This window comes from Ambystoma mexicanum, chromosome 13 (genome assembly GCF_040938575.1).
Source record: "Ambystoma mexicanum isolate Mex_15411 chromosome 13, UKY_AmexF1_1, whole genome shotgun sequence".
In the NCBI taxonomy this organism is placed as follows: Eukaryota; Metazoa; Chordata; class Amphibia; order Caudata; family Ambystomatidae; genus Ambystoma; species Ambystoma mexicanum.
Window position 1 is genome coordinate 730,989,955 of NC_090938.1, and position 27,765 is coordinate 731,017,719.

The 27,765-nt window shown below is 47.7% G+C and overlaps 2 protein-coding genes across 18 annotated transcripts in view; one reads left to right on the forward strand and one right to left on the reverse strand.

The window, feature by feature from the left end:
* CYP21A2 (cytochrome P450 family 21 subfamily A member 2) overlaps nucleotides 1–4,073 on the forward strand; it is a 136,224-nt gene extending 132,151 nt beyond the window's left edge. For both annotated transcript variants that reach the window (XM_069634955.1, XM_069634956.1), the window contains one exon: nucleotides 3,583–4,073. In XM_069634955.1, the coding sequence (XP_069491056.1) occupies nucleotides 3,583–3,854 (272 nt within the window). In that variant the 3' untranslated portion in view covers nucleotides 3,855–4,073. The remainder of the gene's footprint in view (nucleotides 1–3,582) is intronic.
* An 11,689-nt stretch (nucleotides 4,074–15,762) lies between these two features.
* TNXB (tenascin XB) overlaps nucleotides 15,763–27,765 on the reverse strand; it is a 687,232-nt gene continuing 675,229 nt past the window's right edge. For all 16 annotated transcript variants that reach the window (XM_069634959.1, XM_069634963.1, XM_069634962.1 and 13 more), the window contains 4 exons: nucleotides 21,420–21,516; nucleotides 20,646–20,807; nucleotides 20,075–20,238; nucleotides 15,763–16,372 (listed from right to left, as the gene is read on the reverse strand). In XM_069634959.1, coding sequence (XP_069491060.1) covers nucleotides 16,274–16,372; nucleotides 20,075–20,238; nucleotides 20,646–20,807; nucleotides 21,420–21,516 — 522 coding nt within the window. In that variant the 3' untranslated portion in view covers nucleotides 15,763–16,273. The remainder of the gene's footprint in view (nucleotides 16,373–20,074; nucleotides 20,239–20,645; nucleotides 20,808–21,419; nucleotides 21,517–27,765) is intronic.

Consider the following 27,765-nt stretch of genomic DNA (forward strand, 5'->3'; position numbering starts at 1 on the left):
AGCCATTCCCGACGACCATATATACAGCGATATGTTTGGTGGGGATAATATTACCTGATACCGAAAGGTTGAGAGGAAGTCAGCATAGACGTTGCAACAAAGAATATGCCGTGGCACTTACAGACTACGCATGAACGTGGACTAAGGAACAGGTTCTCCAGGAGATAGCACCATACTGAAATATGTTAAAGAGAAGGGTCTCCAGTAGCTGAGGTCGGACAATGGCGTGCTTGCCTCCTCCCAAGGAATGATACCATATATTCAGCAGAGATGGATACAGCACTGCAGACCGGCAGGTTAATGCCTGCCCGGTTGAATATTCCAGTAGATTTATAAGAGCTCCAGCATGTAGCCCGTGCAGCTAACACAGATTGTCACTGGGCTATACAACAGGCCAGCACAGCACACAGTGACCAACAACTCCAATACAGGAGTCTCCTGTGCATGCTGACGAAAGGCCATCCAGCTAAACAAAGGAGGTGATGACTAGAAGGTTTAGAATTAATCTTAACCTCTGGCATTGCTCTGGGCATCCCTCCAGACCATCGTTCTTCGCCTGCCAATCTATTACAGAAGGGGAAAGACCATATGAAAATCAGGCTTGGTACCACTCCAAAAGGGGCAGTCCAGCACAACCTGCTTAGTCACATCCCTTCTGCACCTGACCGCTAGCATCCCCAGACATATTTCAGCCTTGTTGGGCCTCATCAGTGAGGAGTAGCATGGGTCTCTAGGCCCAGCAGGCACGGGACCCACATCTGGGCATACCTGTCCCACTCAGGGTGACAATAGGAAAACAAAAGAGGTGATGGCTGGAATGTTTGGAATTAACCCTAGCCTCTGGCATTGCTCTGAGCATCCCTCCAGGCCTTCGTTCTTCGCCTGCCAAGCCATTACAGAAGGGGAAAGAGCCTCCATCTCCCACCAAGGTCCATTCTGTGGGCTCATAGGATCTCTCAAACATCTGTCCCCCTTATTGCAGTAAGAAGGAAAGTGAGAGGTGTGCAGCGGAAGGCAACTCACATCACGTTACCCAGTGCAGGTCCCAGTGGGTGACCCGGTTAAAATACAGCTTCAAGGGAAAACCAAAAGCTTTCTCTTCCAAGTGTAGTACCCCCAACAAGGGCCAGAAAGTGATGAAGGTGAGCCATGTGCTGAGTCAGAGCCGATGAGATGAGCAGCAGTGACGCGAGGGGCCTGCACCATCGCACCAGACATAGGAACAGTACCGCAACACAGAGCTCCAATGTACACCATATGAACAAGCAATGACGAGGACACAACTCAAGACGGGCATACACTCCACAGGAGAAGTCCTCACGACTCACACAGTGACACTGAATAGCATAACAGTCCTAATGTGACTGAGCACACCAGCCACACGCTGCCAGGAGAGCAGAGAACTTCCCACACTAACGAAGCGAAAGACTTCCCAGGGAAAGAAAACCACCAGACTTTGGACTTGATTACCTGCGGTTAATAATGTAAAGGGAACGGTGTATTATCCCCTCCCCTTCACATCCTTACACCATTAACGCGCATCCCACCATCCCTGCAGAGCCCACAGCCATTAGCCGAGCGAGGGAGGCAGGGAACTGCGCAGAGGGCAAAGAAAGATGGCGTGAGGATTGTGAGCCCCTGGCGGGAGTTGGTGATTACAGGAGGAAAACACCAAATGATTGAATAAAAAGGGCTTGAGAGTTCCCATTGCCTTGCTGGGTGTCCACGAGACACACAGTACTGCTTACCCCGTGCACCCACTGCAACTACCAAGATCGGACAGTATAAAGAGATAGGACAGTACTCTAAAGAGAAGCCAGGCGGGACATGGCAGAGAAGTGGGGCAGTCCAGGTAGGCGGAACAGAGAGAAGCCTAAGGGAGACAGAACAGGGCAGATATCACTGCATCTGAGGACATCCTGAGGAACCCGCATAGGCATGTCTTAGATTAATGCACAAGTGCATCTACGAGTGGGCACCCAAGCATCTTCCCACTGGGCTAAAAGATCACAAAGCACCTAGTCGCTTAACAGCAACCAGTCAGGCTCTTGTTACTCCTCCAGAGGGAGGTGCTACTGGAGGTGGGGAAAGTTTTTCTGTTCACGGGGCTGCTTTGTGGAATGGACACCCTCCATCTCTTAAAGCTGAACCAGATACCTTTGGCTGCAAAATGCATCTTTCAAGCATTCTATTCCGTTCTCATCTGGACTTGCAAACCTCCTATGGGATGGTGTCCTGCAGCGGCTGCTCCGTACTCTTTCATCCAGCCCTTGGGTTTTTACTGCCATTCCAGAATATGCAACATTTATCATAACATGATAACTTGCACATGTAAATTATGCACCCTCCTTTAGACGAAAGTAGCGAACTTCTGCAACAGAAGTAACCAAAAGGATTGTTTGGCAAGGTCCTCATTGGTGGCTGCTTGGGCGTACCCCAGAACCCATAACATTGACTCTTGTGTTATCCCAGCTGCACCCATTGTTGTATTTGTATGTTGCAATGCCTAATGCCAAAAGCTAACCAGTAGACAAGTCTTCCCAGTCAGGCCAGGAGTTCCACCTATATGGGGCAACCCTGAGCCGGTGTAAAGGTGCAAGAAAAGGGGACCTTTTGGCATTGCACATAAGACTCAGACAAGGCACCAGATGTTTAAGGATGCTACCTATGACGTCACATTATGCTTGGACCATTGTCACAGGCCTACATGTGCTGGTTTCGTTCAGGCTGCATTTACTCTATGCGCTCTATAGTTAACCACTTACTAGAGGTCAGTCCTGTTTATAGTTAGGGCTATAAGGTGGCGCTTTAGCGCAACCTATATGCCAAAACTATTGCATTAGAGTACAGAATGGGGGGAAAGGGCATTTGAGGAGGGACACAAAGCCTGTAGGTGTTGTTTGATATTTTCCCACCCATTGACTGCCAATTTCCATTCTGATCCCTATGGCCATTCCCACCCGGCTCCTACCCCATCCCGCCCAAGACCCCTCCTCATGGGAACTTGTTGAGCTCGCTTTATCAAGCGTTACCAGCAAACTTTGTAATTGAAGTATCTGACAGTGTTTTTTTTTTTCAAAGCAGTCTTCTGAGAGTTAATTACTTAATTAGCGTTATAAACACGCTACTGGTGTAATGAAGAAGTCTTACTCAGGTCTGTCATCAGTCAGTCGCTTTACGTGTCCTTAACTGAAGTCCCGTTAAAAACAAGCATTGACTAAACCAGCAGTTTTGGCTTGTGTGTAAGTAGTAGGTATAAGTTACCAGCACTACTATATGCCCAGGTCACCATTTTGCACCTGCTACCATCCATGCCAGTTAATACCACTATGTCAGTGCCTGGCAAATGCATATCCCATCCCTACACAAAGGCCTAAACTCTTGGCATTGGCAATGCTTTTTTGAGCCAGCAGCCTTCACCATGCTGGTAATTGTAGAACCGTCCTCATTCAAGGACAATCAAAACTGAAAGACCCAAAAACCAAAGTAAAAGCCAAGAGTAGATGAAGATGGCCACCATGGGGCCTGTCCAATGTAACCTCCTACAAATGACCTAAGCCACTCTCTCTTTTCTCAACACAGAGAGATTCCTGGAGGCCGAAGATCCGCGAGACGTGCAGCGCAACATCTTGGCCTTCAGCACAGGAGCCCGGGTGTGCCTAGGCGAGGCCCTTGCCCGCATGGAGATCTTCCTGTTCCTTGCCCACCTGCTGCGGGAGTTCGTCTTCCTACCACCGTCCGACACGGAGCTTCCTGACCTCAACGGAATCTTTGGCATCAACCTGAGGTGCAAGCCCTTCCAGGTCAAGATAGTGCCGCGGGCTGAGCTGGCTGGTGGGCTGAGCTTAGCGTAGTGGCCCCACCGTGCTGACCTGTATTGTGTATAGATGTCTGGTGTATGATACCCAAGGGACATGACTCAGTGGTATGGAGCTTGACTGCAAACCAAGAAACCTCTGCTCCAAATGTGGGGGTCCCCTTCCACCCTTTAAGACTTTGCCATCGCTATGATTACGTCTGTTCTCTGGAAATGTATGTAATAATGAATAAAGATGAAGCGGGGCGAGCTACTCCACTGCGCCTCTTCTGTGGTTAAAGGAAGGTCTTGCACAGATCTGAGGGGGGCGATTAGTGGAAACTTATTTCCGTTTTTATTTGAGTGTGAGGCCCATTACAGACTCTCCACTCCAAGCGCAGACTGCAGCTCACCTCTAGGGAGAAGGAGGTTTGCGCTACCAGCCTAGCGGGCCCTTGCCCCGTGTCCCGAGGGTCCCCTGCAGACACGCTTGGCTTTTTACCAAGCTGCAGCTTTGATTCTCTGGGACTTGTGGTTTTGTGTTTCCGAGTAAGAGTCTAGAGATCCAAATTGTCTGACACCTTCTGCTCGACTAAAGAAGAATGCAATGCCGAGATGGTAGGATGCATACGTTTGCCAGCGACACAAGCGCCGTCCTCCACATACACCTGTAACCCAGGGGGAGGCTGTGTGGCTTGAGTCCTGGGAGAGGCCCCCTCCTTTGCATACTTTTCTTTGGTTAGACTACAACTCTGAGAAGATGCCTCTGCCTTGATGAATCCATTTCACAGGTGTGACCCCTCATGAACCATCAAATAGCCAGTGCTCCATCCTAGCAAGAAAACAGGTCATTTCTCCTCTGTCATTGGCGTTCATTAGCGGCACTAGTAATTCCGTGATTCACACTGGTGATTGCTAGAAATGTGTTTTGAGGCTTATTTTATTATTATTATTATTCATATTATCATTATGGTATTTATTCAGTGTGGATCTATCTTCGAGAAGCAATTGAGCGCTGTACAGAGGTATACAACCGTACAGATGCATAACAGAGTGCTTTACAGAGGTATACAACCGTAAAGATGCATAACGGAGTGCTTTACAGAGGTATACAACCGTACAGATGCATAACGGAGTGCTTTACAGAGGTATACAACCGTACAGATGCATAACGGAGTGCTTTACAGAGGTATACAACCGTACAGATGCATAACGGAGTGCTTTACAGAGGTATACAACCGTACAGAGGCGCTTTACAGAGGTATACAACGTACAGATGCATAACAGAGCGCTTTACAGAGGTATACAACAGTACAGATGCATAACGGAGTGCTTTACAGAGGTATACAACCGTACAGATGCATAACGGAGTGCTTTACAGAGGTATACAACCGTACAGATGCATAACGGAGTGCTTTACAGAGGTATACAACTGTACAGATGCATAACGGAGTGCTTTACAGAGGTATACAACCGTACAGAGGCGCTTTACAGAGGTATACAATGTACAGATGCATAACGGAGTGCTTTACAGAGGTATACAACCGTACAGATGCATAACAGAGTGCTTTACAGAGGTATACAACCGTACAGATGCATAACGGAGTGCTTTACAGAGGTATACAACCGTACAGATGCATAACGGAGTGCTTTACAGAGCTATACAACCGTACAGATGCATAACGGAGTGCTTTACAGAGGTATACAACCGTACAGATGCATAACGGAGTGCTTTACAGAGGTATACAACCGTACAGATGCATAACGGAGTGCTTTACAGAGGTATACAACCGTACAGATGCATAACGGAGTGCTTTACAGAGGTATACAACCGTACAGAGGCGCTTTACAGAGGTATACAACGTACAGATGCATAACAGAGCGCTTTACAGAGGTATACAACAGTACAGATGCATAACGGAGTGCTTTACAGAGGTATACAACCGTACAGATGCATAACGGAGTGCTTTACAGAGGTATACAACCGTACAGATGCATAACGGAGTGCTTTACAGAGGTATACAACTGTACAGATGCATAACGGAGTGCTTTACAGAGGTATACAACCGTACAGAGGCGCTTTACAGAGGTATACAATGTACAGATGCATAACGGAGTGCTTTACAGAGGTATACAACCGTACAGATGCATAACAGAGTGCTTTACAGAGGTATACAACCGTACAGATGCATAACGGAGTGCTTTACAGAGGTATACAACCGTACAGATGCATAACGGAGTGCTTTACAGAGCTATACAACCGTACAGATGCATAACAGAGTGCTTTACAGAGGTATACAACCGTACAGATGCATAACGGAGTGCTTTACAGAGGTATACAACCGTACAGATGCATAACGGAGTGCTTTACAGAGTGCTTTACAGAGGTGTACAACCGTACAGAGGCGCTTTACAGAGGTATACAACGTACAGATGCATAACAGAGCGCTTTACAGAGGTATACAACAGTACAGATGCATAACAGGGCGCTTTACTGAGGTATACAACAGTACAGATGCATAACGGGGCGCTTTACAGAGATATGCATCAGTACAGATGCATAACGGGGTGCTTTACAGAGGTATGCAACCGTACAGATGCATAACAGGGCGCTTTACAGAGGTATACAACAGTACAGATGCATAACGGGGCGCTTTACAGAGGTATGCATCAGTACAGATGCATAACGGTGCGCTTTACGAGTTATGCATCAGTACACATGCATAACGGGGCGCTTTACAGAGGTATACAACCGTACAGATGCATAACAGAGCGCTTTACAGAGTTATACAACAGTACACATGCATAACGGGGCGCTTTACAGAGGTAAACAACCGTACAGATGCATAACAGAGCGCTTTACAGAGTTATACAACAGTACAGATGCATAACGGGGCGCTTTACAGAGGTATGCATCAGTACAGATGCATAACGGTGCGCTTTACGAGTTATGCATCAGTACACATGCATAACGGGGCGCTTTACAGAGGTATACAACCGTACAGATGCATAACAGAGCGCTTTATAGAGTTATACAACAGTACAGATGCATAACGGGGCGCTTTACAGAGGTATGCATCAGTACAGATGCATAACGGTGCGCTTTACGAGTTATGCATCAGTACACATGCATAACGGGGCGCTTTACAGAGGTATACAACCGTACAGATGCATAACAGAGCGCTTTACAGAGTTATACAACAGTACAGATGCATAAAGGAGTACAGATGCATAACGGAGCACGTACAGATGCATAACGGAGCGCTTTACAGGAGTTATACAACAGTACAGATGCATAAAGGAGTACAGATGCATAACGGAGCGCTTTACCGAGGTAAACACAGAACAGATATACAGCAGGTGGTATGATACAGAGGGGCCCAGAGGCGGGGTCCAGCTGTACCACTGGCAGGGAGGAGAAGGTGGGGCGGCGTCTAGCGAGTCAGTTGGCGCGAGGAGCGATGATTCTATTTTGTATGTGTTTTTGTTATTATGCTATTTCATGTGGGACTCTGTCTTTCATGAGATTGTAAATAAAGAAGAAATAGTCAAATGTGACAGGGTAACTTTATTAGAAAGTTGCATGCAGGGGGGCGCCACACCACATGCTGTGGGGTCGGCAACATGCAATGTTAAACCTGCATGAGGGAATAGAAGGAGAGTCTGAGTGAGGAGAACTCACTTTTAATATTTCATTTTCCTCTCTGTGTCGTGGAAAAGTGAATGCCGCCTACAAGTACGCCTTTTCACCCAGCGTTTACTAATGGATTCCTGTGGAATCGGTGTGCTTAGAACCAGGTGCAAAACCGAAGCAGATTCCATAGGAATCCATCATTTTACGCCTCATGCAGGTGTAAAAGGCAGTGCTCACATGTGACGGAGGAGGCGAGCATGCCAGCGATCTTCTCCCTGTGCCCTCGTCTGCCTGGCACCAGCCTGAAAATGGGGCACAGCAGGAAATGGAGGCGGGAAAACATGACCCCTCGCTTTTATGCCACACCTGCCTAGTCTCTGGGTTCATCTCTCGGTCTCCAGGGAAGAGCGTGGTGTCGCTAGGATTTCCGGCCCTTCCAGTGACTCTGCCCACACCTCAATATGATTGGTTACAAACAGACCGATCGATAGTGGCCAATCACATCGAGGTATGGGCGTAGATCTTACTCAGATTGGCGTCATTTGACGTTGGTTTTTGTTTTTAAACAAATGTGGGTGGCGCGGGTCGGGAGAGTCTCGGGGAAGAGGGGGCAGGACGTCCGAAAGACGACATCCTCCGGGTTTTACTTTAGCAAATGTAGGCAGGTATGGTTTACGCCTCTATTTCCCGCCCCACCAATTGCAAAATGAGGGTGGTGAGTATGCTGGTATAGGTGCGCGCTTAATCCCTCGAGGCGCTGTGAGGCTCAGCTGAAGGCCAATCTCTTGGAGGAGAGGGTGGGCGAGAGTGTGACAGTGAGACCAGAAGGGAGTGAGAAACAAAAGTAAGTGTGACATGCCTCCTCACGGGGCCTTACCACTGCCTCTAGGCGCTGTAATAATGGGGGCTATTAATACTCAACTCAATGTATTGACCTTCGGAATGATCAGGGGCTAAGTGGCTCTCCCAGGATTGGAACCCGTGTCTGCAGATTGGCTCTCTCAAGCATGTCCTTAACTTACTGAGCTATGACACTGAAAGTGAATCAAGGGAAAGAGGGGAATGCAAGGGGAGAGACTGGATAAGGACACGGAAGAGAGAAATTCCAACCGAAATGTATTCCCCACCAAGCTTTGAAGATGGAAGCAGCCTCTCCGGGCTAGAACTCCCTCTCCTGAAGTTCTGCTGTGGGGTCCCCGCGCTCTGCTGGTATTGGGGGGCAGAGCCCTGAGGATGGGGCCCTCAGGTTCATTCCCACCCCGCCCTCCAAGGCAGAGGATATGGTTGAGAATCTAATATAGGGTTCTGGTGCGCTTTCAGTTCAATATAGAGAAAGGGTTCACTAAACTGACTCAAGCCACAAGTGAAGCCACAAAACATGTGGGCTAATCCTGCCAACACTGAAGCAACAGCAACGTTTCCAGAGAGGACACATGTGGCTGTGTACAGTCTTCATGCGCCTATGGCACCCTGCATTTGGGCATCAGAAGGGTATCTGTCAAGGGCAAAACCTGCTGTTTTTCGGGCATAATGATCCAAATCTGACCATTATGTTTTTTGTTTTCAATTGCCGATGGTTTTTAATGCTTAATTACAACAAAATAAACCAACATGCTTTAAAGCATCACTAAGCATGTAAAGAAAATGTCAGTGATCTCCATTCACCATCTTGTCTTTTTTTAACAATGATTGTCAAAAAAGCAAATATATATATATATATTTTGTTTTCTTTTTTTTCTTTTTTGTGTGCACAGGGCCTCCCCTTCCTTAATGCATGGTGATTTCATGATGCCAAGTCTCCAAGAACAGGGATCCATTCCTTCCCCAGTATCTTGTGATGGCTGATCTGGCCAGGAAAGTCATCATGAAGCCATCCCTGTCCCCCTTGTTCGGATCCAATGTCATTCTTTATAGTGAAGGGCCAGTCGGGCGGCCGAAGACAGCTCATCGTGTTTGAAAAACTCATGTCCACTAAAGATCCAACCCAGTGCCATCAACTAGCATATGCTCCCAGTTGTCATCAGCAACTTTGAAATTTTTTTTTATTTTATTGTTATTTGGTAAAAATAACCTTTAACAAATGCATACAGTTAGTTAAACGTACAAGTTTACGTGAAAGAAAACAATGAACAAAACATTAAAAGAACCCTTAAAAGCAAAATACACAATACACCTCAAATCATCACGATAATTTCATCAGAATTTATACACTTAAACACTACCTTACGATAAAGTTAAAACTTCTTTTAAAAAGTGTATTGCAGCCCCCAACCAATGATTGCGACCATGAGAGATCATAACAAATTGCCTCCTTCTTTCATTAGATAAATAATCGTGACCTTCCAGCAGACGACCACAATAGTGCAGACGCCTAGCATTCAAAGCCTGGTAATGTAACAAAATGTGCCGTAAGGTTTCGACTTAGAACAATACCGGCATATCGTTGCTTCCCTGGGGTTCTTAGTTCCAGCACCCATTCTTTCATTTGTGGGAAGTAAATTGAGCCTCAGCCTCACAACCAACACACTCCAGGAAATGCTCGGAGACTTGCTCAACTATGCTTGGTGCACACCCACTGGCCTTGTGTCGAGTAGGACATCTACGTATAGCCTGTAAATTCTCACTTTTTCAATGGTGTGAACCCAGTCCATTTCTTTCAGCAACTTAGGTCTTGGGAAGTAAGTCTTTGTGTTAAGACACCATTATTAATTCTAGTGTGGGCTTGGAACAGTCTGTGTATAAGGTTATAGTGTGGCAACAGCAAGCCAGCTGGCATCAGATGCTCAAGTCCACTTCTTAAACTATGCCTTAGCCCAGTGAGCCTCTGCCCTTCCTGGAGGGCTGCCGCCCATTCCAGTGGACTGGAGCCAGCTGGAGTGGGTTGTCCCATCTGATATTGAGAATGTTTACAAATGCTGCCTTTACCCAAGATCATTTGTGTACAAAAAAAAACGAATCACAATTATCATTCGGTTTGATAATTCACTCTGCATGATTTGCATAATAATCTCTGATTTATAGATTCCTGGAAAAAGTTTGACATTAGAGATTGGATTCGACAAATGGCTCTGAGAAAGACTTAAATTACTTCCCCTTAAAGCCTCGCCCCACATGGACGAATCCCGTGGCCTCCCATAATCAGGCGATTTTGTTGGAAAATTGTTTCTGGTGGGGCCACTATTAAACCATACCTTAGAGAATGTAAGTATTTCTGGCTCTTGCAGACATTTCCCGATATCTGCTCATATGCCCATATATGTCTTTATTGTCTTAAGCCACAGTCGTCGCACTACTTGGCGACTTATAAAGTGTAACCCCAAATCTGCTGTGGATCACGTTCAGGACTTATGCCCACACTTTCCAGAGAGGGAGCCCTTACCAGCCCGTGTGAATGAGCGCACCTTACGTAACACAATCTAATGGGCATTTGTATGGCGTGTCCTCAAGGTCACTGGGCCTAGTAAGATCATTGTTTTGTCCGCCCATGTACCCCTCCCTTGCCTTGTCGCGCCCTGAAACACTGGTGTATGGGCGCGATATAAATAAAATATCATATCACCATTGGTATGGTCTCAATGCGCTGTAAGTTGAACGCCCTCGGGGACCCAAGTCCAAGTATGGGAAATGTGCCAGCGGGTATTAGAATGCATGCCAATACGAAGGTAGCTAGGGTTGGACAAGTCCCTGCCAGTCACCCATGTTGAACAAGCATGTGGATGGGTGCAGAGAGGTATTTTGGACAATATGCGCAAGAGATATTAAGTGTGCAGCTAGACCGAATGTTATTGTGGGGGATAGCTGGCTTCTAATGGCTGAGGTGTTGTGCTCAGTATGGAGGCAGGAAACACATTATGTGAGTAGCTAGACCGAATGTTATCGAGGGGGATAGCCGCATTCTAATGGCTAAGGTGTTGTGCTCGGTATGAGAAGCAGGAGACACATTATGTGAGTAGCTAGACCGAATGTTATCGTGGGGGATAGCCGCACTGTAATGGCTGAGGTGTTGTGCTCGGTATGAGAGGCAGGAGACGCATTATGTGAGCAGCCAGACCGAATGTTATCGTGGGGGATAGCTGGCTTCTAATGGTGGAGGTGTTGTGCTCAGTATGGAGGCAGGAGACATATTATGTGAGCAGCTAGACCGAATGTTATTGTGGGGGATAGCCACATTCTAATGGCTGAGGTGTTGTGCTCGGTATGAGAGGCAGGAGACGCATTATGTGAGAAGCTAGACCCAATGTTATCGTGGAGGATAGCTGCATTCTAATGGCTGAGGTGTTGTCCCCGGTATGAGAAGCAGGAGACACATTATGTGAGCAGGCAGACCGAATGTTAGTGTGGGGGATAGCCGCATTCTAATGGCTGAGGTGTTGTGCTCGGTATGAGAGGTAGGAGACACATTATGTGAGTAGCTAGACCGAATGTTAGTGTGGGGGATAGCCGCATTCTAATGGCTGAGGTGTTGTGCTCGGTATGAGAGGCAGGAGACACATTATGTGAGCAGCCAGACCGAACATTATCGTGGGGGATAGCCGCATTCTAATGACAGAGGTATTGTGCAGAGTGTCATTGAGTAGTGCATGTAGTGGAAGGGTGCAGGGAGGTGGTCTCAGGTAGGCTAGCCTTTACCCAGATGCACAGCCTCTCCAGTTTGTGGAGGGGAGGGTGGCATTCAGATGCCGCGGGGGAAGGGAAAACCAATAGGCTCTGTGGATGTGGATGAGTCTATATGATACCAGACACGTGTTTGCATCTCTGGATCCCACATCCAGGATCAAAGCATGCCAGACAGCAGGGGCGTTGCTAGGGGGGGGCTAAGGGGGTTATAGCCCCTGATCTTTTGGTTGTAGCCCCGGATAGAATCTCAGGAGCTACAGCCAAAAGGCTAGCTAGCCCCCAGTCCCAACAGTTCCGACATCAATTTAGCCCCAGGTCTTTTCCAGTCCTAGCAACTCCCCTGCCAGACAGGTTTAATTTAGGATACGTGACCCTACAATGGTAGTTCAGACATTGTCTGAAGTAGAGCGTACTCCCACAACATCACCTGCCTCTTATTTTTTAAAGAACTTGAGGTATTTCACATGGGGGAGTCTCTGGGCCCGGCCTCTCCCCCACTGCATAATAGGAGCAGGACACGTGGCAACATGGAAGGTGCTTTGTGGTGAGTTGAGGAACTCCCTCTCTTAGTATCTAATCTGCAAAAGACTGGGTTGACTCGGATGTTTCCCAGAGGATGGAAGAGGTGGGATGCTGCCGGCTTGCCACCCCCACTGAAGCAAAGTTTCACATCCCAAGGGGCATTGCAAATTCCTTCCCCAATACCACTCAGAAATATAATCCCAGAGAGGTCCAGCAGCTCTCCACTGCAAAGCATGTATGCACACCTGTGTGTATGTGGCGACTATTTGATACACAGAGTGTGTCTGGAGTAGATTCTAAAAGAGGTTCCTCGTGGTGACGGCGTGCCAGGCAGTATGTACACCAGAGCCTAGCACAGCTTTTAGTAAAGCACGAAACAGGCACAGAAGCTCCCAGACTCACTGAGTGATTACTTTTCCACTGCCCACTGTGGTGGGATGCCATGAATGCCTGAACTGAAAGGATTCCAAGATGGCAGCAATGGTAAGAAGCATAACACATGCCCTCCGTTATCTTGGTACTGGTGCAGGTCAAAAGGGGTAGTGAAACCATGCAAACAGGGTACGGACTGGAACCACAGACTACATGCTCAAGATCAGAAACGTTTTACATTTCTTTCCGAATTTCGGGTGATTGAATTCTTACCAGAGACATTTTGAGAGCAAATTCCAATGCTTTGCTGCCAAGCAGTACTGGAAATGGAAACAATTTACTGGGGGGGGACCCTCTCATGCTTGGAGGGATGGAGCCGTGATGGGTGCAGGGCCGAGCGGCATGGCTCTATGCTGGGTCACGCAATACAGTATCATAGTTCACTTCAGAGAACCCAATCCTGGTGATTTGCATAAAAGCAAAGAGCATTATGGGAACATAATGTCCACAATCTTACATTTGAAACATGTCTTATCGTATTCACTAAGAACCCCTTGTGACTGAATAATGGACGTTGGCCTCTGCAGTTTTGAGTGGTCACACTACTCATCCTATCAAAAAAATGTATGTACATTGCAGGACATATATACCAGTTTGGACAGCTCCAAACTGGATGGGGAAGCGCCTGCGTGGGTCCGCCCACGCATTCAGTAATTTAGAAGAAGAAGACCGCTCCAAGCATGTGAGGATTTGGCTGTTTCTGTATTCGGTTTTGTGCTGAGCCTGATGAAAGTATCTGCTTGTTGAAACGTGGGTTGTTTGTGGATGTGATAACTCAGCTTCACAACAGATCTTGTTGGGAGTTTCCCGTTCTTAAGTCGAGTTATCAAACACACAAGCAACCTGTGCTGCAACGAGCAGACCTACTTTCGGGAGACATGGGCTGCAGATTCGTGGGTAAACTCATGGGCCTGGGTACAGGGCAGTGCTCGGGCAAGAGTTGTCTTGCCAGAGTGCTGCTCACTCTTGTTCCTGCACTGCTGCCAGGAATGTAAATGGGTTCCCACCATATTTTTTTTTACATTTGGCAATTGTCAGGAAAAATCCTGATGTGTAATTAATGCATTGATCCAATTGGCTGGTATGTGTGAAGTCGGTGCGAGATGGAGGTCGCCATCTTGATACATGCTTTACTGGCCAAAAACATTGATTTGAATAACATCCTTTCATGAACTGGGTACCAATGTAATACCTTAAGTCCAGTTGATCTGTGATTACATTTGGCAAATTTATCAACACATTTAGGTCGGGGAAAGTCTCTGTATTTGATCCCATGTAGCACATCATTGCCAGTTCATATAATGGCGAGTTATCAAATTACCTTGTGCATCCTTAGTAGATCATTGTTAGCTTCTATTATGCCCCGTTGCCACGTCATGGCTCTTTCCAACATACCCACTTAGCACATCATTGCTAATTTACATTATGCAACCTTTGCACGCACATTCTAATTTCCATTAGGCCCCACGTCATGGCCAGTTTCCATTGCATTCACTTAACTCATCGTTTCCAGTCCTTAACTGCACTCTCCACGCAGGTTATTCCATTTGTAGCCTGTTCTGGAAAGAAGGGGGCCCAGGGCTCCATGTCGAGATCTAGAACCTCAATCGGCAATGAGCCGGCAACCAGCAATGGAGGCAGCCGTACAGACTCTTTCTCCCAGAGCCGTGTCTGCTATGGGCTTGCAGACTGGCTGCAGTGGACCGAGCTTCCGGGCAAAGTCCTGCTCAGACACACTCCAACCAGTACACGGAAGAAGGGTTTCTGATCTCGAGATCTTCTCACACTTAAGAGTTCCAGGCCTGTAAAATATCCGGAAATGTGTTGACCGTACCATAGCGCCCCACCTTACCATTTCATTCTCCAGCTACATTCACCTTGTTACACTGCATATTCTTGGCTTTTAGGCCTGGCTGTTCCAGAATTGCTATTCCAGTGACACGATGTACAGATAATCCTGGGTCTAAAAGCCATCATGCTCATCTCCTTGAGTCTCAGTGTATCTTGCCACTTCATCACTCTTGTCTCCAGGGCTTCTTGTATCCTTACTACTCTTCCCTTCTCTAGACTACGCTCTGGGTATCTCCAGCCGCGCCACTCCCACCCTATTATTCAGACAAGGTCTCGGCACTTTTAAGACCAGTAGGATGGGGATTGGTGATTTATAAAAGACACTTATCACAACATAAGATAACTTGCCAGGGCACTGATGCCCCAGGAACTGGTGATTTAACACAGGGACTGGACATTGATTGGACACAGGACACCACCAGGCCCTCTGAGATCAGGCCCATCACTGTACCTGCTTAACTTCCTGTATAGCTCATTCCTCCCTTTGTTGCCTTTGAATATTTCTTTTGAGGGTGTTCTACATCCAACAGAACTTCCACCACCCCTTCCTGCTCAAAGAAAAACAAAAAAGAACATGATGGAGTTGAACAATTTCTGGCCATTGAGTCTTCTGTGGTATCTCCCTGTGACTCTACACACAGTCTCTTGTCATCACACATCCAAGCAGTTATGTTTGTGTGTATGTCTGTGTGATCTTCCAAGGGTTGTGCTGCAAGTGTTGACCCGCAAATCACTAAGGAGCAAGGTTACGACTGAATGCACCGTCCATGCATTGAGATTTGATTGGGTAAAGGACCCCAATATGAAAAGAGTGGATGCACCCCCAAGAAGTCAGGATAGGGGCAGCTCCTTGCTAGAGTAACATCGGTGTAAGGCGAGAACCTGAAAAGAAATACTCACAAGCCAGGTCTGTTTTCTGATCTCTGATGAGGCGGGTTTATTGCACCAGAGGAACACAAAACAAGGTGGACTATGGTTTACAATATAGAAACATTTACAATATCAGACATGGTATCATAGCAACAAATGTACAATAAGAAAGAGCAGTCTGGATCTTGGGTTTTCCGTAATAAGACTGTCTTAGCTTGTGAACTGAGGGGCGAAGCAGGTAACCTCACTTCTTTCTGATTTCACCCATTCTTTCCACACTTCACTTTACCCACACAGAGGGTGGTTGTCCCAAATCCCTCATCTGTAGGGTATGCATCAGAGACCAGTTCACAGTCCCATTATCCCCCCCCAGCTTGGATCAGGCAGTTGAGCCTTAGACAGGAGTTCTTTGCAGGTGGAGAGATTAAGTCTGACGTCAACCTCTTCACTCGAATAACCTTCCTCCACACGGGGGGTTCCTGGGGCTCTCTCGCCCTATAGCTCTATATTTATTTAATTTTCTGTTGTAGGTTCTGCCGGCAAGGAGAGGTTCAGATCCTCCGCAGGGCCAGGGAGTTCTTCGGCCTCATTTTCATCTCCGTGAATGGGATGGAGAACTCAAAACCCTTCCAGTCATACCAGTTGACACCCTGTGGGGGGCAGAGAGAGGGGCAGGGAATAAATGGAGGAATGCCAGAGGGAATTTAGATCAAAAAAGGGGAGGGGGGGTAGCACGAGAAGGAACCAAAGAAGAAAGTCAATAATGTAGTGAAAGCAAGATGCAATAGAAGGAAGGAGCAAATGTGAGAGTGAGGTAAAGAAGTGAGAGAAAACCATGTGGAAACGTGTAAGGAGAGAGAGAATGGGGGAGGGATAGAGGAATGAGAAGGGACAGTGAATTGGAAACAAAGGAGGCAGAGGAGGAGGGGGTGTATAAGGGGGAATGGAGTGATGTTCAGAGAAAGGAGGGGCAGCAAAAAGGATAGAGTGAACAAAGCAATGAAGAAAGGGAGAAGAGGCAAATAAACAGGTGTCACAAATGCACAACTCAAGGGTAAAATACTTAGTTATGAATACAAATGTTTCATGTTAACCCATGCTTTGCACCAACCACCACCCTCACTATGACGGACCAAGCTGTGTGACACACTAGCCAAGCATTAATAGGAAACACGCCCGACTGAACCTGGTCTCTTTCTAGAGGTCTCCTGTTACTGTACATCATGCCTTTGCTGAATGATTCCCAGTGCGACTACAGGGAATGGTGTCACAGCCGTGCCACTCAAACACCAAGGGAGCCGTTTGGACGAACTGGCACTCACAATTCATCATCCTACTATAAACATTCCTATTTCTGGCTTTACATTCTCTTTGCAAGGCATTGGAACTTCCCTGTTGGATTGGACACACTACATACCCCACCATGCACCTTTTGGTAGTCCTGTAGCTTATACACTTGCTCCATAATCTCTGTCGTGAGCCTTTTTTACTTTGACTTCCTATTTTTCCCTGGATATTTCTGTGATGTTTTTTGTTAGGTTTCTGGCCCCCCACTGGTGCTTGTGTAATTCCTTTGTCTAGAGTTTGATTGCTGAGGAGTTCCAGCAGGCAATCTCTGTCCCTTTCCTTGGTTGCATCTCAGTATTGGCCCTTGTGTGAGATTTGTGTGCTGGTTCCTGTTTCAGGAGGCAGTCACTGTTGTGTTGCTGCTCGTTCAGAGTGAAGCACTGTAATAGCAACCTGCTCACAAGGCTCGAGTTTCCCTTGACACAGTGGCCCTCATTACGACCCTGGCGGAATTCGCGGTGCTAAATGCACCGCGGAGCACGGCGGAAAGCTGCCGATAGCGCCATGGGGGTTGGCGGATTTTCCACCCCATGCCGACCTTGGCGGAGCGGTAAATCCCCAATCCCCATTTTGCCCTTCCCCATTCCCATTCTTGCCCCATAGGGTATAATGGGAGTGGGGAAGGCGTTAATTACGCCACCGTAAAGTACGGTGGCGTAATTAACAACGAGGTCCCTTAGCGCCATGGATTTCTCCGCCCGGTAAAACCAGGCGGAGAAAGGCTCCATGGCGCTACGGGAACTCGTAGTAGGGCGGACGGGTCCGCCACGATTACCGCTGGCGGTAACCCACTCCGCCAGGGTCGTAATGAGGGCCAGTGGGAGGTTCTGTGACTATTCTGTGTCGGCTCTTCAGTGGGAACCAAATGTATTTTTCTTAGATGTGCTTTCTATTCGCTGCCGTTGCTGCTAGTCTCTGGTTATAACTTATCCTTTCGTGTCTGCAGGACTCGTTTGTGTCCTGTCTCTTGCATATCATTCTATCTCCAACTCTGGGGGCACTGGTCTCCCTTGCAGCCCTGACAAATATTCACTTAATCCCTGTAATCTATGAAGGATACACGGATATAAAAACTGGAGAACTACACATTAAAGGTAGAAAATATATATTTCTATCCTTTTCTGACGAGGACGTTATATCACACCAAGGTCTTTACCAGTCAGCCCTTGTCCTGTAAGACAGAGCTGTACACACAACAGCACCACATCTGTGAAGTCCTTGCTCTTTCGGACTGAGCTGCACACCCAGGACCACCCCTGCTTCCCGGCCCTAGTCATGTCGTAACGAGCTGCGCACCCAGGACCACCCCTGCTTCCCGGCCCTAGTCATGTCGTAACGAGCTGCGCACCCAGGACCACCCCTGCTTCCCGGCCCTAGTCATGTCGTAACGAGCTGCGCACCCAGGACCACCCCTGCTTCCCGGCCCTAGTCATGTCGTAACGAGCTGCGCACCCAGGACCACCCCTGCTTCCCGGCCCTAGTCATGTCGTAACGAGCAGCGCACCCAGGACCACCCCTGTTTCCCGACCCTAGTCATGTCGTAACGAGCTGCGCACCCAGGACCACCCCTGCTTCCCGGCCCTAGTCATGTCGTAACGAGCTGCGCACCCAGGACCACCCCTGCTTCCCGGCCGTAGTCATGTCGTAACGGGCTGTGCACCCAGGACTACGCCTGCTTCCCGGGCCATGTCATGTAGTATCGAGCTGTGCATCCAGCACTAACCTAACCTGTCCATACTTGTTATGAAAGACTAGTCTGTTTCCCCTGCACAAGCCTCTGTTGTTCCCTGTCCTGTCGACCGAGCTGACCACCCAGCCCCATCCTCATCTGGGTGGTCCCTGTTGTGACAGGCCAGGCTGTGTACCCAGCCCTATCCACACCTGGGTGGTCCCCATTATGACAGACCAGGCTGGGTACCCAGCCCCATCCACACCTGGGTGGTCCCCATTATGACAGACCAGGTTTTGTACCCAGCCCCATCCTCACCTGGGTGCTTCCTGTTATTACAGACCAGGCTGTGTACCCAGCCCCATCCTCACCTGGGTGGTCACTGTTATTACAGACCAGGCTGTGTACCCAGCCCTATCCACACCTGGGTGGTCCCTGTTATTACACACCAGGCTGTGTACCCAGCCCCATCCTCACCTGGGTGGTCCCTTTTGTGACAGACCAGGCTGTGTACCCAGCCCTATCCACACCTGGGTGGTCCCCATTACGACAGACCAGGCTGTGTACCCAGCCCCATCCACACCTGGGTGGTCCCCATTATGACAGACCAGGTTTTGTACCCAGCCCCATCCTCACCTGGGTGGTCACTGTTATTACAGACCAGGCTGTGTACCCAGCCCTATCCTCACCTGGTGTTCCCTGTTATTACAGACCAGGCTGTGTACCCAGCCCCATCCTCACCTGGGTGGTCCCCATTATGACAGACCAGGTTTTGTACCCAGCCCCATCCTCACCTGGGTGGTCACTGTTATTACAGACCAGGCTGTGTACCCAGCCCTATCCTCACCTGGGTGTTCTCTGTTATTGCAGACCAGGCTGTGTACCCAGCCCCATCCTCACCTGGGTGGTCCCTGTTAAGACAGGATAAGTATTTGTACCCAGCACCATGCTGACCTTTTTATGACAGACATGGCTGTGCACCCAACCCCATCCTCACCTCGGTGGTCCCTGTTATGACAGACCAGGCTGTGTACCCAGCCCCAGCCTCACCTGAGTGGTCGCTGTTATACCATCCTCACCTGGGTGGTCCCTGTTAAGACAGGATAAGTATTTGTACCCAGCACCATGCTGACCGTTTTGCCCTTTTTATGACAGACAAGGCTGTGTACCCACCCCATCCTCACATGGGTGGTCCCTGTTATGACCAGGCTGTGTACCCTGCCCCATCCTCACCTGGGTGATCCCTGTTATGACAAACAAGGCTGTGTAACCAGCCCCATCCTCACCTGTTGGTCCTTCTTGTGACAGATAAGACTGTACCCTGCACCTTGCTCACCTGATGGTCCTTGTTGTTTCCATAGAGCCCGTTCAGGTTGACATAGTGGCAGTTCTTGTACCACCAGGCCCCTCGGTATGAGATGGCGCAGGGCATTATGTGCTTGTTGCGGTCTCTGTCTCGTGTGGAGAAGATCATGTTGTTATGGTAGCTCAGGGAGTCTCCTAGCGGAGGAAGAAATGGCATGTGTCAGATCTTAGAAGGGGAAGAAAGCCATCTACAGGAAAACTGGGGGCACTTCCAGGCTACCACGCTAGGTGACTGACTATTCATCCTAATTTAGATGTCTGTCCTCTCTGGATCCCTGCAGGTGACTGGGAGGAATTAGGCCTCATACATTCTTTCATCTACACTGATTACCTAAGAATATTGACCCCCCCACCCCAAAAACGTAAATGGTGGCAGCGTTCCTTCCACATTCTGCTATCACAGGATACATTCGCTGCAGTTCATCTTTATACCTTTAGGGGGCTTCTTCTTACTTGCCCAAAAGACCAACCCGTTCTTCTCCATCCTAGTTGCTAGATAATTCTCCTGGCCACCCTTCCCATGCTGCACTGCTGTCTCTTACCAGCAGTACCACTGTACTTTCCAAGGCGCAGCCGGTAGTAGCTGGCTTGTGTGTCCACGCGGAAGCTGTCATAGATAGCGTAGGCAGACTCATTCTTGGTGCGCAGGTCCACTCTCAGCTCGTACACCCCTTGAGATGTAATTTTGTGAAGGTTCTCATTACCTGAGAAGTCAAAGCAGAGAGAGTCAGTCATGTCTTAGTCAGATCTTAGGGAAATGAGGAGACTAGTAAGAAGACACAGGCCCTCATTGTGAGAGTGGCAGTCCGGACTGCCACATTCCAACTCTACAGGCGGGGGCCACTACGCCGAGCAGGTCTGATCTGCCGGGCGCAACGGCACCCGCCCACAGAGTTGTCACGGAAGCACCGGCACCGTTAACAACAGTGCCGGTGCTTCCCTGAACCCATTCCCATGGAGTCCTCCGGGACGCCACAGGAATGGGGATTCACCAACTCCGCCGCCTGACTTCCTGCTCAGCCGGGACTTGTAATGTCCCGATGGCACCGGGAAGTCAGGCAGCGGATTTTCTGTTACGAGGATGGCGGCGTTACCGCCGTCCTCCTAATGAGGCCCACACATTACATCAACTGCCACACACCTGCACTTAACACTCACCTACACCTAACACCCTCACCCCCCCCCACACACACACACACACACACACACATTCATGCATCTTAACCAAGTTTGAAACCAGACCACATCTTTACTTAAACATTACCTCACATCCCAACTTAACTAATAGAGCATATCTCAACTCTCCAGCCACCTACCCAGCCAGAACTCCTGTGTTAGGTTACCAAATCCCAAAGCGTAGTCCTGCCAGTTCCTCCAGAAGTTGGTTTTGCCATTCATGCGCCTTTGAAATACCTGAATGAACAAAAAAAGTTCCCGGTCAACCGATGGCCCACACCATTTTCAACACATACAATGGTGAGTAGGTAGGGAGGGCCAATCATCTTAGCTGAATGATCCTTAAGCAATAGAGCCATGATGTCGCCTGCCACAATGCTGCTACGGCCCAGCGCTTGCCATCCTCTGACAAAGAGAGCTGCAGATTATCAACAGAACAAAAGGGGCACACCAGCTGGATGTAACAACCAACACACAAACAACCTGTGTCCATATCTACAAACCAAGCACATTCTACCTCCGTACCCCAAAAATTACAGGATTCTAATACACGACCCAGCCACCAGAAATATATATGGACCCACACACCCACAGACTTGATAGGCAAATCAGGGCACTGGGATGATCCAATGCCCATCCTTGCCTACAAGGTTGATCCGTGCTATGATAAAGTCACATGGGGGGCCAGGGGATGGGTGGGGTTGGACCATGGGAGCGCGGGATCACCACCACCTGCTCTGGGAATGCCCTGGGCCCTGCTCACACCAGAAGATCTTGGAGCCGGTGGGTGTTGAGAAGAAGCCAGAAACCATTCAGTGTCAGGAATCCAGATGGAGGACCCAGCGGCCTTCATGGGAGTCAGCCGACCCGGAGAGGATGTCAAAGGAATTCTCAAGATGGCAGACAGTTACTATTTAGCCTCAGGGAGCAGAGCCGCAGAGTGGTCTCCTAGTAAACGTAGGCCCCCTGTGGAGATGGTTGCTCACCCGTGTTGTATCTATTCATCAGACCTGCTTGCACCTCTTGCACCGCTGACGCTGACCGCACATTTATATGGCGGTGGCCCCCGGATCACTACAGGCTATATCAGGGAAGTGCACAAGCAGTGAGATGTGGAAGATAATGTAGTATTCTTTATTCTGTATAGAATGTTGGCTCCCCGCCTGCGTCGTCCTAAGAATGTTTATGTATGAAGCTGGCGGTTGAGAGAGAGAAGGAGCCTTGGTTGGAGGCGGTTGCAGTGCGGGACGCCGGTACTGAATAAATGTAATTAAAGCTTCTTTACACGCCCCAAGCGGTGTCCGTGTATATATCATTTGGCGATGAGGATCCGGCGTCCCAAGAATCCACGCTGAACATTAAAGGAGAGAGCTGGAGCTCCGAACGAGCGCAACCCCGCATTTGTTCGTGCAGGGCATACAGGAACTGCTTTGGCCAATTGTCTGTGGCGAGCGGTTAATTTGAGAATTGCATGCATTCATCAAATCGATCGTTGCTGGTGAGTGAGTTTCTCATCACTTCACGACGTCCAAGCATATGCGCGTAGTATGGCGTGTGATTAGAATAAAGGACCCTCCAGCGGTCACGTGATCGCGCAGGTTGTGAGACCGGGAAGTCTGGGGAGGATGAAGATTGGGCATCTTCATCCTCGTCCCAGTACTTAAAAAAAATAAATCTCCCTACATGGAGATTGACTTTCGGCATGCCTGGATGCCCACATTTGATTATTAAGAAGTTTAAGTCCAGATATGCCCAGATGCCATTTGGATTCTGAATTGTTCAACAACCGCAAGACAGTTTCATAATACTCCAAATTCTTGTTGACAATTGACATTTGACTCCTCATCTCTACTCTTGCACAACTGTGGAGAGGCCTTTTGGTTTACAAGAATGCAAGGCATAAGTATTCAACCTCCAGCAAGTTTTTTACTGACTCCAGGACAACCAGCAGTTGTCTGGTCGGAGTGGAAGGAATTTTGGTTGAATTATATTCAAGCTGTGGATCAAGAAGAACTCACATCCCGGAAGAAGAAACTGCTTTTGTTGCATGCCCTTGGATTAGAAGGTCGGAGGAAGTTTAGAGAACTTCCAGAATTGATGAGAGATGAAGCTGGAGATGCTGACGAGCATGACAGGGCCATAAGACAACTGGACAAGTACTATGCTCCGGAAACTAATGTGGCTATAAATAGATATACATTTTACACAAGAGTGCAAAAAGAAAACGAGAGTATTGAAGAATATGTTTCAGCATTGAGAGTCTTATCGCGAACCTGTCCATTTGGAAATGGCATCACTCTCGATGAATTAATACGAGATCAGATAATTATTCACTCAAAAGATAATATACTTCAAGAAAGGTTGTGGATGGTTGGCAATCCATCACTACCTGAGACAATAGCTATTGCTAAGCGGGTGGAGCATGGTCAATTATGCTCCAAGGAGATGAAGGACAAGAAAGAAGAAGCTGTACAGAGCATGCAACAACACACTACCAAGGTAGTACAGGAACAAGAGGAACAAGGTCAAGTAAATGCACTGCGATCTAAAGACAAGACTGAAGCCACTCCAGGAAAGAGCAATAAAGCGAAAAACTTAGAATATAGAGGAAGTTCAAGTAGGGGAAGGAATTGGTCAAAGAACGAACCTCGTACACAATACGATCAAAGATTTCAGAATGCCCAGCCAAGAGAAGGAAACGGGTGTTATAACTGTGGCAGAATTGGACATTATGCAAATGCAAAACAATGCCCGGCATTGGGACAGAAATGTGGAAATTGCGGCATAAAAGTTCATTTTGCAGTTGTATGTAGAAAGAAGAAGAAAGCTTCTGTCATCCTCGATGAAGAGGAGGAGTCAGAAGAGGAAAGGGTGATTTTTATACATGAGCCTCCGGAAGGAGAATTTAAATGCCCAAGTTCCGAGGTGATTCTAGACAATTGGAAACTTAGAGTGAAGGTGGATAGTTGTTCACCGTGGACAATTATTACTAAAAAAACATGGCAGAGCTTAATTATACGTGGCCTCAAGAGTGAATTGAATTCATCAGACATTAAAAATCCTGGTGGGTTTGAAGGGTCTAGAATCAAAATGATTGGATGGTTTTCTTGTATCATTCAATTTAGAGAAAGACGAGCCCAATTCAAAGTGTACGTGGGAGAGAAAGGTGTGAACATTATAGGAGGGAGGGACCAAGCTGGTTTGAGAATCAGATTAGATCCATGTACTGAAGAACAAATTCTGCTGGTTAATGATAGTCATCAACGAAGAAAAGAAGGGTCAGTACAGACAAATTAACTTAAACTTTTGCACACAGGATTCGGCTCAAGAAGGGAGCTGTGCCGGTGAGACACCCGAAATCTAGACCAGTTCCATTTGCCATTGCTGACAAAGTCGAGCAAGAATTGACATTGTTGGAGTCTGAAGGTGTCATAGAAAAAATTGAGTCTTCTGAGTGGGTGAGCTCCATTGTCGTGGCAATGAAAAAAAATGGCAAACTCAGGATTTGTGTGGCCTTGAGGGATGTCAACAAGAATGTCATAACGGATACCTTTCCTCTTCCCATTATATATGAAATGTATTTTCTACATTGGATCTGTCAAAAGCCTATCATCAAATTTCACTTACTGAGAATTGTAGAGACATTACAGCTTTTATTACGCCACATGGTCTGTATAGATATAAACGCATGCCGTTTGGGCTAGCGTCTGCGGCGGCTGTATTCCAAAGGGTTTTGATGCGTGTTCTTAAAGGTTTGAGTGGGATTTTTGTTTATCAAGATGATATAATAGTATTTGGAAAAGGAAATGAGGAACAAGATAACAGGTTGAAAGATGTGTTGAAAAGGTTAGAGGATGTTGGTTTGAAAGTAGAGCAGAGCAAGTGCAAATTTGGAGTGGATGAAGTAGAATATTTAGGACATACTGTAAATGTTACGCTCACCTGGTTCCCACAGGGGTGTCGAGCGGAACTGGACAGCCACGGTCTCCACCAATGTGATGCGTAGTGCAGAGATGACTGACTGGACTGGCCCACCTAGCTTCGTCTGCTTGACCCGTAGAAGTAGTCTCCTAAAGGCGGAGAAAGGGACTTAGCCTCCCATGGATTTGAGTAATAGCCCCTCACTGTGTCCCCATTTATCACCTCTGATATTCCAGTTCACAAAGCTCACCTTATAGTTTTGAATGATGAGCTCTCCATCCTGCGAGGAACACAGGGGCGCGTTGATGGCCAGTTACTTCACTGGCTTGAGGATATTGGAAGAGTTCTAGACAAATCTTGGCTCCAGACCTCCTGGCAAAGGACCGTAAGTATATAGTTCTTAAGAGTTCAAAAATGTCTGAATAATCACTCTTGTCCAATTCCTTTGTTTATCTTGCAGCTTAGACGCAAAAGAAGATCATCTTGTGGCAGCTGAAAGCGTTCAGGTAAGAGTCTATGTTATCCCACACTGTCCGTTAAATGATGCCAAGGTTTAACTCGCTGCTTTCTCTTTTCTTACAGGTTCGGCGTAAGAAGATTTGGCGTGCTGGTGAATAATACCTCTGGCGGTAAAATCAGGTAAGTATATGGTGGCTAGAGATTGTCCTTGTTTGTTCCCTCGGCTCACCTTGTTGTTTTCTTGTCCCCCTTAGGTTCTGGAATGCGGCAACATAATGATGGAGACTGCGCCGGATCGTAGAGATGCTGCGAGGAACGGTGAGTATGGCGCGGCACTGCTGCTGGCGATGCAACGTGTTTAAAATAAAGTCTGTTTCTGGTTCAAAGGTGCGATGAATCCGGAATCAGGTAAGAAACCAAATAATGTTCTTGTTCTAACCTTTCTTCTTCTTTCCCTTCTTTCTAGGCGCTATGGACTCGAGGCGGGCGTGGCAAGAGGCTGGATGCTGACTGCAGGCACGGTGAGCGTTACGCTGCAGGATGCAGAATAACGCAAAGCGTGTGCTGCTCTTCGGGCGTGGTTTAAATAGCCTCCAAAGTAGTCCCAGGTAAGTATTCCTCCACAACCACACCCGAGTAACAAAATAGTCCCTAGGTAAAGTAGTCCCTTCCAAACCTCACATGGGCTTGGATCTCTTGCAGCATGGTCTGCATCAGGTAATTTTTAACATATGAGCCTGGCGCCATAGACACCAGGACTGTGTACCCATATAGCCCCTAACAGGGGTTGCTGGGCTTTCTCCGGGTAACATGATGCCTGCTTCCGGGGTTGATGGACTTGGTCTGGATGCCCGGGGCTAGGCATCATAACAGCACTCCCCCCCAAGGCCCCTCCTAAAGTCGTTCTTCCCCTTGGTCTTGGTTTGTCTGGGAAATTCCGGTGGAATCTTCTCACCAACCAAGGTGCATGAACGTGGTCACTAGGTTCCCATGACCCTTCTTGTGGTCCGTAACCTTTCCAGTTGATTAAATAAAAAAGTTTTGACTCAACCATTTTGGAGTCCAGGATACTTTTAACTTCAAATTCGGGTTCCCCGTCTACAAGGATGGGGTCAGGGGGCTTGGTTAGCCTTGTTCCAGATTGTACTGGCTTCAGAAGTGACACATGAAGACGGGGTGAATTCGCATACTAGCAGGTAATTCCAATTTGACGGCCACCGGGTTGATAATGGCCTTAATAGAGTAAGGTCCCAAATGTCTAGGGTTAAAGGTCCACATTCCCTTTAGAGGTATGTGTTTTGTGGCCAACCAAACTTGATCTCCAATCTGGTATTGTGGAGCATCACTTCTATGCTGATCAGCATTTTTCTTGTATTTTTCTTCCGCTTGTTTCAAATGTTCAGTTGCTTACTTAAAGGCTTGTGTAATAGTAGCGTGCAGATGGTTCACTGCGAGCATTTCTAAGTGCTGAGGTGAGTCAAGTTCTGAGGTTCGAGGATGGTGCCCGTATATGGTATAAAAGGGGCTTTGTCCAGTTCCAGAATGTACAGAGTTATTGTATGCGTATTCGGCAATCCATAGAATGTCCTTCCAATTACCTTCAGTCTGATGTAACATATAACGCTGGTACTGTTCAAGAGTCTGGTTGGTCCTCTCTGTCTGACCATCGGTCTGGGGGTGGTGACTGGTTGATATCCTCACGTCGATTTGCGCCAATTGACAACATTTCTTCCAAAAATGTGAAATGAATTGACTACCTCGGTCAGAGACCAATACGTAAGGAAATCCGTGTATTCGAACAATGTTTTCGAGGAACTCCTTGGCCAGAATTGAAGCAGAAGGTAATCCCTTTAAAGTAATAAAGTGGGCCATTTTGGAAAAAAGATCCACAATAACTAGAATGGTGTTAAATCCATTACATGGAGGTAGATCTGTAATAAAGTCTAACGATAAGGTGTGCCATGGTGTAGGCGGAATATCCAAAGGTTGTAAAAGTCCAGCTGGTTTTTTCTTCTGACTTTTGTTTTGGGCGCAAATGCCACAAGACATTACAAATTACTTTACGTCTTTTCGCCAGGTGGGCCACCAGAATTGTCTCTTAATTTT